This window comes from Lepidothrix coronata, unplaced genomic scaffold, assembly GCF_001604755.1.
Source record: "Lepidothrix coronata isolate B3197 unplaced genomic scaffold, Lepidothrix_coronata-1.0 Scaffold174, whole genome shotgun sequence".
In the NCBI taxonomy this organism is placed as follows: Eukaryota; Metazoa; Chordata; class Aves; order Passeriformes; family Pipridae; genus Lepidothrix; species Lepidothrix coronata.
This window is the reverse complement of record NW_016690354.1, coordinates 30413-45416: the sequence shown is the minus strand read 5'-3', so window position 1 is coordinate 45416 and position 15004 is coordinate 30413. Positions and strand designations below refer to the sequence as shown.

General features: G+C 41.3%; 1 protein-coding gene across 2 annotated transcripts in view; it reads right to left on the bottom strand.

Moving 5' to 3' along the window:
* The window catches only part of INTS4 (integrator complex subunit 4), a 32438-nt gene that overhangs the window by 2733 nt on the left and 14701 nt on the right, over nucleotides 1–15004 (bottom strand). For both annotated transcript variants that reach the window (XM_017830157.1, XM_017830158.1), the window contains exons 13-22: nucleotides 14764–14879; nucleotides 12511–12644; nucleotides 11548–11705; nucleotides 8043–8136; nucleotides 7103–7183; nucleotides 5351–5481; nucleotides 4386–4445; nucleotides 2539–2698; nucleotides 2084–2227; nucleotides 1262–1382 (exon numbers count right to left, since the gene is read on the bottom strand). In XM_017830157.1, the coding sequence (XP_017685646.1) occupies nucleotides 1262–1382; nucleotides 2084–2227; nucleotides 2539–2698; nucleotides 4386–4445; nucleotides 5351–5481; nucleotides 7103–7183; nucleotides 8043–8136; nucleotides 11548–11705; nucleotides 12511–12644; nucleotides 14764–14879 (1199 nt within the window). The remainder of the gene's footprint in view (nucleotides 1–1261; nucleotides 1383–2083; nucleotides 2228–2538; nucleotides 2699–4385; nucleotides 4446–5350; nucleotides 5482–7102; nucleotides 7184–8042; nucleotides 8137–11547; nucleotides 11706–12510; nucleotides 12645–14763; nucleotides 14880–15004) is intronic.

The window sequence follows — 15004 nt, the reverse complement described above, 5'->3', positions numbered from 1 at the left end:
TCTACACTCTGGCAGTTAACCCACGCTTTGCACCTGGGCATTCTCCTGTGCTTAGGAAAGCACACCCTTTCTACTGGCCTTTAACGAGTTTCACTGTCTTGAATTAAGGCAATTTCTCCACTTTGAATTCTGACTCTGTTTCCTGAGCCCCTCCCAGCTCAGTGTCCTCCCCCTGTTTTATATGCTTAAGTGCCTGTGTCAAAGTTAATAATTAAAATAATGGCTAGAGGAGACACCAGAACAGAATCCCTTAGGGCCATACTTAAAATGCCCTTCCAGTGGATGCTGCAGAAGTAGAAATAAGGACTTCATTCAGCTCCTTCTGGTACAGGATCAACCTTTAAACACAGATACTTCCAGTCAAAGAAACAATACCATGTTTTCTTTTCCAAAACAAAACAAAAGACAGCAGGATGAGTAAGTACACCATGGCAGTGCTATATAAAAAGGAGTATGTGAGGGAACATGGCAATAAATAAAATTCTGTTGGTTTAAAAAAAAAGATCGCCAAATGCAATTAAAAACTGCTCAGAAAAAAAAAAACCGCTCAGAGACACCCCCCCCATTTGAATAAACGTGAAGGGATTAAACAAAGACAGGACAAAGGGAGCTGTGAATGAAATACTCTGCTTTTGTTTCAAGTCCACAAGGCAATTACTGAAGTGCTTCCATGAGGGAGTGTGAACGACAACTGAGACTGAACATGAATGTTGGAGTCACATATTTCATCAGAGCTAAAGGGTGGGTTTTTAGGGCATTAAAAGGGTGAAAGTTTAATCAGCAGTGCAATTGTACTGCTGTGTACATACAGTTCCAAAGGTTCTCTGCCATGCTCAAATACATGTCAGATCCGAAACAATTAATTCCAAGGAGTCAGTTTACCATGACTCCTTGCCTTTACAGGAGGATGCAGACCTGGCTCCTGCAGCTGATCCTGCTCTGCACAGAAACAGGTGAACTCACCTTGAACACGGCTGTGCAAAGGCTCCCAGGACTCTCCCAAGAGAGCAGCCCCTCCAGTCATCTCTGGAGCAGCAATGCCCTGTCAACCAGGGAGACATAACTGCTCAAAGACTGAGAGCACAAACCTGATCAACACTAATGGCAGCATCAACCACAGCTTAGACTCTAGGATCCTCAGAGCCTCCAAGACTGTGGGCATGTACATCTTATGTGCCAGGGACTGGGATGAAGCAAGACACGCTCCTGTCTTAGAAAAGTGCAGCCACACAAACACAGGAACTTGTATCATTTACATTACCTGTCCAGGCTGTGTGTGAGAGGTAAACCTGAGTTATCAGCCTGTGCCTTCCAGGGCCAGGATTTCGGAAATCAGCTGGTTTAGGATGGATTAGCTGTGCTTGTCCATCTGGATACAACACCTAACAAAAAAAAAAAAAAAGAAACAACTGAATGACAATTGTACTGGGGATCTCACCATGTGGACTACTTAGGTAGTTTCTGTTTGAGTTGGGAAGGCAAGGACGTGGGTTTTAGCTTGGAGCCATGACAGAACAGCCACATGCCAGCAATTCAGAACCACAGCACAGGGGGGAAAAAAACCCCACATTGATATCAACTTCTTCCTCTGCATCATAACTGAGGTTTTAATCCCTTTGTTATGTGGTGACGTTGCATGTTTTACTTAGATATTACCACGCCTACCTCCTCAGCTGCATTTGAAACTAGTGATTCAGCAGCAGGGAGAAAAGCTGGAATACAGACAGACTAGAGCCTGCATATTTCTGTGCTGTTTGGAACAGCATCTTTTGCTCCTCCTTCTCCCACTACATCAGCTGGAAGTTCACCAGCATTTGTTTGTGTTCATGTCTGGAACATGCCCAGTGCACGTGGAAGCGCACAATGACATCAAAGTGCTCTAAGCAATCTCTCAGGAACTGCACCCAAGTCACCTGAGCACCCTGTAGACAAGCCAGTTTCTGAACATGTGGTCAAAACACAGGAATCCAACATTGTTACTAATAAAGCACATAATTATTTGCAATTTAAAAGAATTGACATCCTTAAAGAAACTCCCCCCAAGACACAATCTTGTTTGCATTTATGTCAAGTGACTTCCTACCTGAACTTTAACAGTTCCTTGGGGATCTTGCACATGTTCCAGAGTTGCATCAACATCCAGTGCTACAACCAACCCCGATGTAAACCTCAGGGGATTATCAGATTCACCAGTAGGCTCAATGATATTTGCAGTAGCTCTATGGAGCTGTTAGGGGCAAAGTGATTGGCAAAAATAAGGAGGTAGGGGAAAGAGGAAAGAAAAAAAGTATGTAATTACTGCTGTCCTTAACAGAGAAGTGCATGAACCTTGCAATTTTTTTAGATACTGCCACAAATTGTTAAGTTTTGCATAATTTTATCAGTAGTGCTGAGTAAGAAGATGAAGCCTTTGAAGAAATAACACTTGTAACTGACCAAGAACCTGAATTCTAAAAACTTCATGGTATATTAGGAAGTAGTCAGATGCTGTGACAGTCCACAAGGATATTGCATTCTAATTCTCTGTGTTAAACCAACCTGCTCTGGAAGAGGAAGGTGGAGGAAGGTACTTTGTCGCAGTGTTGTCTGAAGAATCTTGACCACTTCTGAAGGCTTAGACGTCACAAGTCTGGGCATTAAGTCCAGCAATTTATCTACAAAACTGCCTTGCATATGTGGGAGCTCAGAGATGAAACATCTGTGATAGGAATAAATTAAAAATCAAATACTTTTTTTCAACTTTTTCTACAGTACTGTTATTTTCAGTCTAGCTACTTAATCCTTATATTTTGTTATAATGATAGAATTAGACACATACATTCCTCTTGTGATGTGCATCTCACATATACGAGAAATTATTTTGGCTAATTGTGTTGGGACCGTGCTGTGTGCTCACACTCAAGGGCTATGTGGTGTGGCCAGCAGGTTGAAGGAGGTGATTCTCCCCCTCTACTTTGCCCTCATGAGACCCTACTTGGAGTACTTTGTCCAGCTCTGGGGCCCCCAACATAAGAAGGACATGGACCCACTGGAGCAACTTCAGAGGAGGCCACAAAAATTCTCAGAGAACTGGAGCATCTCTGCTACGGAGACAGGCTGAGAGAGTTGGTGTTGTTCAGCCTGGAGAAGAGAAGGCTCTGAGGAGACTTCATTGCAAATTTTCAGTACTTAGAGGGGAGTTAAAAAGAAGAGGGAGAACAACTTTTTACACAGGCAAACACTGACAGGACAAGGGAGAATCATTTTAAACTACAAGGAGAGATTTAGATCAGATTTTAGGAGGAAATTCTTCACTGTGAGGGGTGTGAGGCACTGGAACAGGTTGCCCAGAAAAGCTGTGGATGCCCTATTCCTGAAGTGTTCAAGGCCAGGCTGGATGGGGCTCGGAGCAATCTGGTCTAGTGGAAGGTGTCCCTGCCCATGGCAAGGGAGTTGGACTCAGATTATCTTTATTGTCCCTTCCAACACAAACCATTCTGTGATTCTATGATTTTATGACTCAGAAGGGACTTGGTAGTGTAGAGACTAGGTAGTGTAGAGACACAAGTATCCTGAGCAAAATCTCTATTTCCGATAAAATTCACATTTATTTGTATTCCATATGCTTGGCAGTTGTGGCTGGTTAACTGATGAGAAAAGTGGACTGAATTCACCCATACGCTAATGTCTACCTCATTTGATAGCTGGAGAACAGAACTGTTCATTTGCTTTACATCTTTTCCTTGCATCAAGTCTCAGGATCAGCAGAACTCATCACTATTTCATAGAATCACAGAACCACAGAATAGTTTGGGTTGGAAGGGACCTAAAAGATCATCTAGTTCCAACTCCCTTGCCATGGGCGGGACACCTTCCACTAGAATCGATCTATTCGTGAAAATTGACATTTAATACATTTATTCTCTCTGAAAGTAAAGGTGACTAATATGAGGTGGCAAAAGTAGTAGACAGGGCCAGGAAAGATACTGCAGAATTCTTGTCTGACTTACTGCTACATGTAGAGTATGTCAAGAGTAATCAGGTTTTTTATTAATCCTTGAAAGGTCAAAGTGCATCAGGACTCTCAAAAACAGAGTAATAAAATTGAAGTATGTATCACAACAGCATCCACTTAAGGTAGATAAATCCTTATAAATACAAGAAAAAAAAAATCAGTTTTTCTATAAAAAATTAATTCATGTTCCTGAAGTACCAGCATAATATCCTGATGTTAAGTATTTCAACTACAAAGCTTCTTCTTGCTTTATTATTATCCCATGATAATTCCCAGTGTAGGACAGCAGGGAAGGCAGATGCAAAGAGATGAAAAACAAACAGAATATCCCCTGTCGACAATGGTGATAGAACTTTCTAACATAAAGTGAAGAAGCAATGGAGTTTGTCACCTCTGGAAGGAATCCACTTCTTGTAGAAATTTTTCACACATCCCAAAAAGGGGTTCAACTCTGTAATGAAAATAATATTCCTTGGTTTAGTTTCAAAGAAAGAAAAACTGCTCTGTGGCTATAAGCATTTAAGTGATTTGGAAACCCATTAAAGCTCCTAAACCCAGAAAGATCTTAAAATTTCTAGGCCAGAAAAGTGTTCCTCACATCTATATCCCCCCTCTCACAAAAAACCCTTTTTGCATAAGGCACTGTTCCCAAAACCACTGTTAGAAAATATTTCCAACTATAAAACAAGAGGTTAAAAGGCAAGTATATTATGGACCTCTGTGGTAACACAGTAAATTGATGGCAAAAAACTCAAAACAAAGCAAACAATTTAGGACACCAACTACTTTGCTCTAATTCCACCAAATGCAGTTCTAATTCTACAGCCATCAAAACCCATGTGTCACTTCATTTTCAGCAGCCAAAACCAACCGCTCACAGCCTCCTGTGTACCTAAGCCAAGCATGCACAGGAGCAGTTTGTGTCTGAGTCACACACACATTAGTTGCAGATCAGTCAAGAAGACGATCCTTTTCTGATGCTAAAAATTCAGCAACTAATACTTAATGAAGCAAACATGATTAGTGCATTATTCTGATACCTGACTTTTTCTCATTTAAATAGGTTCCAAGCATCAATTCTACAACATTTTTAACCCATTTATATGCTCACTGCTGAGAGAACTCAACCCCCAAAACTCATCTTCCTAATTTTGTCATTTAATTTATGATTGTGTCACTGTCCAGTTATACCAAAGGCAAAAGAAGGCTCTTCACCCTGAATTACTTTAGCAAATAGTTATTGGCATGTTGTCATGTTTTGTGTCTAATTTACCCTTGCTGTTTTTTTAAACAAAGCTTAAGGAAACTAAGTTTACAGCTAACCCTAAGAAAACCCTTTGACCAGGTCATCCTTACCCTCTAGTGGTACGTGCAGTCACAATTAGCTGCAAGGCCTTTGCTTGCAGTCTCATGTGGTGAATAATGACCACTTGTCTACTTTCCACTCCGCTGTACATGAACTCCATTTTGTAGGTTTCTTCCAAGATCTGTCAGACAGACACCACAGGGATAAAAAACCATCAGACTGCTAAACTCTGGTACAAGCACGATCACAGTCTGGTATTTTCCCTCGTATCAAGAAAAACATTAATACATGAGTCTCATTCTTTTGGTGAAATTCTTCATGGTGTAAAGTGGTACCTCATACTAAAAGGTTATCTTGGCTATATTAAAGAAACAATTCATGAAACTTGGCCTGGAATCAAACACTCCCTCCACCAGCAGTCTATCTTTTGATACTGCACTTTAAATTTCTAGGTGTAAAGCACTCAGTGAGTCTCACTGGCTACTCTGGAATGCAAACATGAGCAGCTCAACAGAGCAACCTCAGTGGTCTCGCTCAGGTTTACATTTCTGAAGCCAGATCTGACAAGTTCTCCTGCAAACAACTTTACATTCTACAACACTTCATGTACTCCAGCTGAAGATGGGAACTATCACAAGATAAGTATCACCTTGGGTTACTTTAGATATGTTGTTAGAAGCTTAGAAAGGACATTGCACAGTTTTACTCATCATACTTTATCTGTTGAATAGATGGGCTGAAGTAGACAAGAGGAAGTGCTCAAATTAATACAATTGAGTTCAGTATGACTGTACACAAACCAAGAACTTGCAAGTTATCTAACAGGAAATATTCCCTCACCTTGCATTGATGGGAAGTGATCTACATTTACCATCACAATAGATAAAACTTCCCAGGGGGTTCACATGCAACTGAAAAGGGCACCTAAGACAGACAGTTCAATCAGAAAAGATTTCAAAAGCTGGAAGTCTTTTGTTTCTACTCATCAACAGCAGAGAAGGCTTTGACACATAGCGGTACCTGCCTATTACATCTTAATTACCTGAAGACTCAAAATGTCAGTAGAGTTTCCCAGCAGATCCATGAACTTGCTTTTACCCTAGATTTGTTTCCAGATTATTTAATAGCTTGCTTGCTTCTTTTTCTTAGGGCTTAGCTTCAGTTTTTGCAGGATCAGATCATCTATACATCACAGAATCAGAGTAACAGACTGGGTGGGACCTCCAGAGGTCATCTAGGCTGGTCCCCTGCTCAGAGCAGGTCTAATTAAATTCCAATACGCAGAGACACATAAAACTACAAACACTTCCAGGGACAGAGATTCCCCCCATCTCCTTGGGCAACCTATTACACTATTTAACCATCCTTACAGTAAATTTTCCCTTTACATTTAATTGACATTTCTCATCATTTGCCCACTGCCCCTTGTCCAGAGCAGTCTGGCTCTGTCTCATCTGTATCCTACAATGAGACAGGGGTAGACAGTAGTAAACCCACCCTTCTCTAGGCTTGACCTCAGCCTCTCCTTATGAGGTGAGGACAAGCAGCTCACCATTTGCTTGATCTTTCTTGCTCTTCTGGAAGATGGCTGAAATGCTTGCCTTTGTACAGTTCTCATGAACCTCCCTTCCTCACCATTCATCTTTTGAAGATAAGAGAAATTACTCCAGTTTTGGGGAGCTAAGATTTACTTGGACAGACTAGAGCAGTGGAAGGACAGAAGTGTATTACTGTTGCATGGCCAAGGAAGGACTCATACCCAAGGATTTGCCTCCATGCAGACTCTGCTGCTTCCACCTCACCTGTTTTGCGGCAGCAGATGCTAATGCATTCTGTTTCAGGTACAGAGGAGCTGCCACGTTCCATAGCTTCTCCTGCAAGGCCTACAAGAAGAAAACCATAAAATGATGACAAGAAGAAAATTGGAGCCAAAGCTCAAGCTTTATATCCTTCACCCAGGCTGGTCCCAGAATCCCAGTTAACTACTCCCAAAATCACAGGGTGTGTAGAGCCTTTAAAGGTCTGGAACCCTTTGAGCCTTGAGAAGCTGGGAAATGAAGATACTTTTTCCCCCCACAGCTTTTTTTCTACCAAGGAAAGAAGCAACAGGAAAGAAATGTAGTGAAAAAGGCTGCTCTGACATTTGGATTCTCTCTGCAGCATCAGAATTTCTAATCATATCATATCAGTGGAAGGTGTCCCTGCCTGTGGCAGAGGGGCTATGAAGTAACCACTTCACCTGCTAATACCAGAGAGATAATCATTGCAACATTGTAAAGGAAAGCATGACTGATATTTTGCTCAATCAATTCTTAAGAACTCCTTGGCACTGGTGTCAAAAATGCTGTCTGCAAATCATCGTCTAATGAAAACTCCACTCACAGCAGCACTTTAGCAAAAAACATTCCAGTGACCACTAGCAGGGAAAAGTTACTCTCATAACAAAAAGGCTACAGAATAATTGCTCTCATTGTGATTTCTGTCAGATAATAAACTCTGCACAGACAAAATACACATGGACCAACATAACCCTTAGGTACAGCAGCAGAGATCTGCACTGGCATAAAGTACTGCATAAATTATATGCTACAGGAGGGAAGCAGGACTAGCAGAAATTCATGGAACCTGTGCTTTCATTGTACATCGGTTTTCCGCACAAACATCAAAACACAAAAGCACACCACTGTGATGGACTGGGGACACTTTTGAGGAACAGCCCGAAAAACCCAGATGAAGTCAAACCTTGATGAGGAGCAGCTGACACTGAAGGTAAGTCGCAGTGAAATCTGCCATCCCTGCCAGTTCTGACTGCAGTTCTCCAAGCCTCTGAAGATCACTGAAGCATGTGAAAAAATAAAAAGAAAAAATAACATTGAGACAGTGAACAGTTTAATCTAAACACACTCAGAACACAGCGACAATGAAACCAGCTATTCTTGCCTCCTGTTTTTACTAGAAAGAGCACCAGAAAGAGGAGCAAAACACACACTACAAACCAGTTTGCACCTTGGGACTTGGCACGTCCATTCTTCCAGGAGGCTGACACCAGCAGAGCAGTGGAAGCACTAAGTTTGTCAGCCACATTACTCTGCAGCCCCGTGGGAACCATAGAGCGTGGCAGTTCCAGATTTCACTTAAAACACTTCAGTCTTCCACAGCAGCTAACGACCGATTTGTGTTACACTGCTGGGAAATCAAACTATTCATGTTGGCTAGGAAAGGTTGTTTGGAATGTGTCAGGCTCACCCAACCAAGGGTATCTGAAATAGGGCTGCCTTTTCAAGCCAAGCTGGAATCTGATACACTGATATTTGCCCAACTATATGGTGTGTTATGTCTGGTATTTTTGTAAATCATACAGCAGCTTTTAACTTGATAGAAAAAAAAAAGTGTCAGCTAATGGAACCCAAAAAGGCTTTAGTTCTCTACTGTTAGGCATGGTTTAAAATCAAGAGCGTGCTTAAAGAGAACAAAACTGATTTTTGTTACAGAAATGAAAATAGGCTGGATGATGCGGTTTCACTGTCTCTGTTCTTTGCATTTTGCTTTGCTCCAAAGTCTAAGATTGTCACTTTACTTCCATGTTTCCTACTGTGTTATTAAAGTATGTTTTTTCAGATGATTGTTTCCTTTTGTTTATTTTAGATTTATCTTTGCATTTAGGATGCAATTCTGAAACTTTGGCTCTGCCAAACCAGAAGGTTGCTGAACCCTGAGACATTCACAAAAGGCATGAGATTATCTGTATAATATGCAGCCAAAGAAAATCTCTCCTAAGCAGAGAATCGTAGAATCATTTATGTTGGAAATGACCTCTAAGATCATCATGTCAAACCATTAACTCAGTACTGCCAAGCCCACCACTAAACCATGCCCCCAAGTGCTACATCTACACATCTTTTAAATCCCTCCTGGCATGGTGACGCCACCACTTCCTCGGGCAGCCTGTTTCAGAGCTTGACAATCCCTTCCATGAAGAAATTTTCCCTAATACCCAATCTAAACCTCCCTGGCACAACTTGAGGCCATTAACTCTTATCCTCTTGCTTGTTACTCAGAAGAACAGACCAACCCCCACCTGGCTACAACCTCCTTTCAGGGAGTTGTAGCAAGAAGGTCCCTCCAAGCCTCTTTTTCTCCAAGCTAAACAACCTCAGCTCCCTCAGCCGCTCCTCATCAGACTTGTTCTCCACACCCTTCCCAGCTCCATGGCCCTGCTCTGGGCACATTCCAGCACCTCAATGTCTTTCTTGTAGTCAGGGGTTGTGCTCTTCTCCAATGCAACAACAGTCAAGCCAGCCTCAGCCTTACACAGCAACCCCATTTCATCTTTTTCCAGAGAGCAGAATGAAGAGGAAGCTCCTGGGTGCTTAATTCCCATGTCATAATCCATCACAACACACGAATGGGGAGCAGGATGTCATCTCTCAGCTAACAGCTAGGAAGATATTCCATTTTCCAGTCTTCTACAGTTTCCAATTCCACTAATTCTATTTCCTTACAAATTTTAAACAGATTTCGACATCCCTACAAGACAAAAAAAAATTCCTGTTGTATAAATGGAGAAACCAAACCACAAAGACGGATTTGCTGAAAAGCCTGACTTACATTTCTACCCACACTGCAGACTGGCATTCCCCCTCCAGGCTCTGCAGCTGAAACTGTAAGTCCCAAGTAGACACCAGCTCCACAAGGTCTGTGTTATTTCCTTGGATGACAATAATGATAAAGGAGGAGGGAGTTAAGTCCCATGGCAGAATCCACTCCTGTGAGCTGTTTTTATGCCTCTTCTCTCAGCAACCAAATTGCTGGTGCAGGAAACTCTTGCTCTCTACAGAATAACCATTAACATTTTTATTTTGTTTTGTCCAAATCCTCCCTTCTCTCTTAAGGACAGAAAACAGCAGCTGGTTTAGTATGGTTTCATGGGGGGCAATCCCAGCAGGAAAAAAGCCAAGACAATAATTTCCATCAACTCAAAAATCAAAAACAGTCACAGCCTGCAAGGTTCCTAATCCCATGCCTGTAAAACTCTGAATGCTCTGCCAAGAGATTACCTGTTTCAAGTGTTTAGTGCATTAAATGCTCTGAGACCATATTTTAGGTGGTGCACAGTAGCTGCAAAACAGCTGAGGACAAACCATACAGTTTCCATAGCTGGGTTTTCACTGTTTATTCTCTGCTGCAGATGAGTGTGCAAGGGATTCACAGTTACCCACAGAAGAAAAGGCAGCGATTTTGGAGGAAGAAAAAGAATAACACGTTTTTGGAATTCCATATTCCAAACAAAGTATTTTGGATTGTTTTTCTCTCTCTAAAAATAAGGCTCTTTTCCTCTTTTCAAGCAGAGGAATCACACTGAAAGGATCCTTTTCAAGTGTTTTGTTTGTGTAAATCAGTCTAGAGATGAAATGCAAGAGGCAACATAAAACACACCAAGAAGCAATACCACACACCCTTATCTATACAGCAGCAGACAGCAGCATGCAGTGTTTATTCCAAGAAAAACTCTCTAATTTGCAACTGATGAAGAACGCTGAAGTATTCTGTAAGTGGGACTGGCAATGAGAATCCAATAAAGCACCAGAAGCAGGTCCTCTCCTGCAGAATGAAAGGCCATAGGACCTGGAAAATGGAAGACCAAAGGGGACAAGCTCTCTCCCCTCACAAAAACAAAACAAAAAACCCTCATGCATGTACATTACAAATAATATGATCAAAACGAGGGACTCTTATAGGGACACAAAACTAAGAATGACACACAAGGCTGTCATCCTCCTGGGTACCACAGACCTTGAAATGGGGAGCCCAGAGAAGGGGGACCCCTGGTAGCATAGGAGAGCCAAAATAGGGAGCACAGAGAAGGGGGACCTCCAGGATCCCAGGACCCCCATCAGCTGATGACCCTATAAAAACTGAGAGTTTATTTTAACCACAAGTGAGCAGTCCAAGAAGAACACCCTTACCTGACTCTTATCCCATGCTCTGAAAAGATGCCACCCCAAAACACACACTGGGGTAGTGCCAGACCTGAGACCACCATTTTAATTTAAATAGGCCACACACAGTCTCTAGAAGGCGGCTCACAACAGTCTCTAGAAGAAGTCTTTAATCACAACACTCTCTAGAAGAAGGCTCAAGTTAAGTGCTTGACATCAAAGTACATATGCAGAAGCAGAGAACTTGTGTCAGAAAAACTGGAAATCCTAAGCCATCCTCCCATAAACAGGTCGGCTTGCAATCTTACCGGATGGTAAATTCCAGCAGCTCCTGTATGCCCTGAGGGTCGAGGTGCTGTAGGTTGTAAACCCTCTCCAGACTCTGATGTAGGAACTGCTGGGAAGGATCCTCATGTGGGGTAATACTGGGAGAGACAGGGGAGGACACCAGCTTTCTACCTGGCAACTACACAAGAAGGAACATACATAAACAAAAAAAGATAAAAGTCTAACACAAAAAGGTAAAAGTCTAACACAAGTAATAACATAGTAAAACGCTGTCATATTATTTATCAGTGACCAACTGAGAGCTCCAATTAATTTCTCAAACTCGAAATTTGTATCAAGCCTTTCAAGCCTGCATCTTCGTTAGCTAATACAACACGTTTTACAATCCACTCGCAGTTAGAGATCCTCAGGTTAAATTTCAACATCTCTTTGAGGGAAATACCCTTCTCATTTATTAACTTTGACACTGTGAAGTCAAAGGAAGTCCGAGACCACATAAACCACCATTCATTTTATGAGCTGTGACAAGATTTAGGACCAACATCCATCCCACCCATAGTACCAGGCAGGAAAACGTTTCAAAGCATCAGGGAACATATTTCACCCACAAGTAAACCATTTAGGTAGGATACAAGTCAAATGTTGGAAGACCTACAAAGGCTAAGCTCCCCTTTCCCACACACAGAGTCAGAGCTACAGAAAGTTCCCAGGAATACTGCTCTCCCAGTATTCTTTCCTAACCAGCAAACAATGTGCTATCCTCATTTGAAAGCAATAATGTTATTATTCTCCCCAAAATATTACAAAATCCATACTGTAACAATCTAACATTTGTCTGTCCTGCCATAATGCACATTTCAATATTAATTCCTGTGGTGCCTGAGAGAAAAAGCTTTTAGAATGGAAGTGTTACACACAGACATGGAAGAGACCAGTAACATTCATAAGAGTGGCAAAGTGCAAACCAAAGTTGTTCAACTTACTCTTAATGGAGGGACCAGATGAGAGAGACTGTCCCGAAGATACGCGTAATGTCTGAATGTATGATCAGAGAACAGGGCAGGCATTGTTGGGCAACTTTTAGCAGCATTAAAAATCAGAACCAGAACAGCAATATCTATTGAAAATGGATTGTTAAAGAAAAATAAACAATGGCAAGAAGAGCTCCTCGGGGATGCAAAGTTAAAACAACAACAACTCAACAACTCTTTCTTTGCTTAGGATTTGTCTATGAAGTTCTTTATAGTTGGAAAATACTCAGCAAAACCCAAAGAAATGGTTGTCTGAGCAGATGAAAACCAAGTACAAAGAGGAAACAATACAGGATGAGCCATACTGGAGGAAGGATGTTGCCGACAATGTGGAATGGCTCAAAAGCAACACAAGGAAAGGAGCCAGGGATCATAAATGCAGAACATACTCATTAGATGGAGTTCCACTCTTCCTCAAAGCTTACACTGCGCCTACCAGTTTGAATCACAGAATCAGAAAATGGTTTGGGTTGGAAGAGACCTTAAAGACCATCTAATTCCAACCCCCCTGCCACAGGCAGGGACCCTTTCCACTAGAGCAGGTTGCTCAGGTTGTTTGTTACCCAAACAAATCTAAAATTATACATTTACTGCCAAGTCTTTGAAAATTGCTGCATTTCCTAGGATGCCCTGAAAAACATCCCTCTATGCAGACTTTAAGCAACTCAAAAAAAATCAAACATAGAAAAATTTTTCTGGAATAAACCCCACATTTTTACAGTTTGAGAGCCTCAGAAATATAGAGCAGCCAAAGGCTTTCACAGTCCAAAGGCTTTCACAGTCCAAAGGCTGACACCTGCAACTGGGCTGATCCCAAGCATAAGCTCTCTAACAGGAGAGCATGAAAGGATCCCAATGCAAAGCTTACAATCATTTGGGCATGCAGGGTACTTCCCTACTGGACACTGAGGGAAGAAGCAGGTTTAGCCACAGAAGGGACTGAACCTACACTTTTCACCTTGTGAAAAATCTTCTGCATCCATGGGCTGCCAAGCAAAAAGGTTTTCACTTGACAAACCAATTTCTTCTCTTTACTCAAAACACCTTACAAATTTTCAGCTAAAGCTATTCAGCTAACCTGATTCAAATTTGCTAACTGCTTTGAATCAAACAAAACCATGGTTTTAATTATCAGTTTGCACTGGAAACACACCATTCAGGTCTACCTTGTAGCCTTCTGGCTTGCAAGCCTGTCTTCACATAATATGTTTCAGTAAAATTTGGTGCTAAGTTACCTCCAAAACATTCTCTAAAATAATATTCTGTGATTCAGGACAGGAAGGTGCATTGAGTTAAACAACGAGCTTTTTTCCCCTGCAATGTTCCTTCAACTCTCAACTCACAGGACAACTTCACTCAAATTATTACTAAACCACCTAATTACGGATTCATCTTTCTCTCCACCTGATTCAAACACTTTTTAATTCTCACAAGGTATTTACTTAATTTGTACAGAATTTCTGGTTGATGGCGGGTGACTGATGAGAAAAATAAGGAGCAGCTTCTAGAGGAAGGTTTCAGTCCAATGTGTCTCAGCATGCATCAAAAATAACGCTACGTTCTGCAATCGCAAAGAAGGGAACCAAGGAGACTAACAATGGAAAAATGCATTTCCAAGGCATCTCCTGTTATTGAGGATACTGGTATAACAATAATAGTTTGTATTCTAAATCACTAGAAGAGATAATATTAATATAAGGACTTCTGATATTGAACTATTTAAAAAAAATGACACATTCAAAGCATTACAGGGATTCCGGCACTGCTGTACTAAGAGACGGTGCTCTTCTACACACTGCACAACAGTGAGGATAACAGAAGTTTTACCTAGAAAGAAAACAGACATGAAAAACCACTCTTCTTATTTAAAAGCTAAAGCATCTTCAAAATTAGTGCAAACTAGACACATGTTTTCACATCAAAGGACTCATCTGCAAAGCCTAAACCTTGACAAATTGTTTGATTATTCATTACAGCATAAAAAAAGGCCAATTATAGTCCACTGGAATTTATGAAGATGGTTCCAACAAATAGTTATTCCATTACTTGCTGAGTAAAAAAAACTAAGTGCAAAAGGATTCAGAAATAGCTAAAGGGTTGTTTGTCTGCTACAGTTTGACATGTTTTAAGAAATGTGAGCATCAGGAAAATATGAATAAAATTTACTACAGTCAAAGTGATCAACAGGCTTCACGAAAAAGATACAGGCTGGGTCATCCATGTCTGGTTCTGGAGTGTCAAAGAATGGATGTGTGCTCAGCAGCTCTGGGACTAATGGAAGCACCAAGGTGGGATGCCTGCTTCCCAAGAACTTCAAGCATCTGAAAATACACAGATTGAAATATTTCTTAGTAAACATGTACATTTCAAAACACAGTATTTTAAAGCTTTATTACTTTATGTTGCAGCAGCATTTTGAGAAGCTGGTCAGCAAGAAAATCCTGCT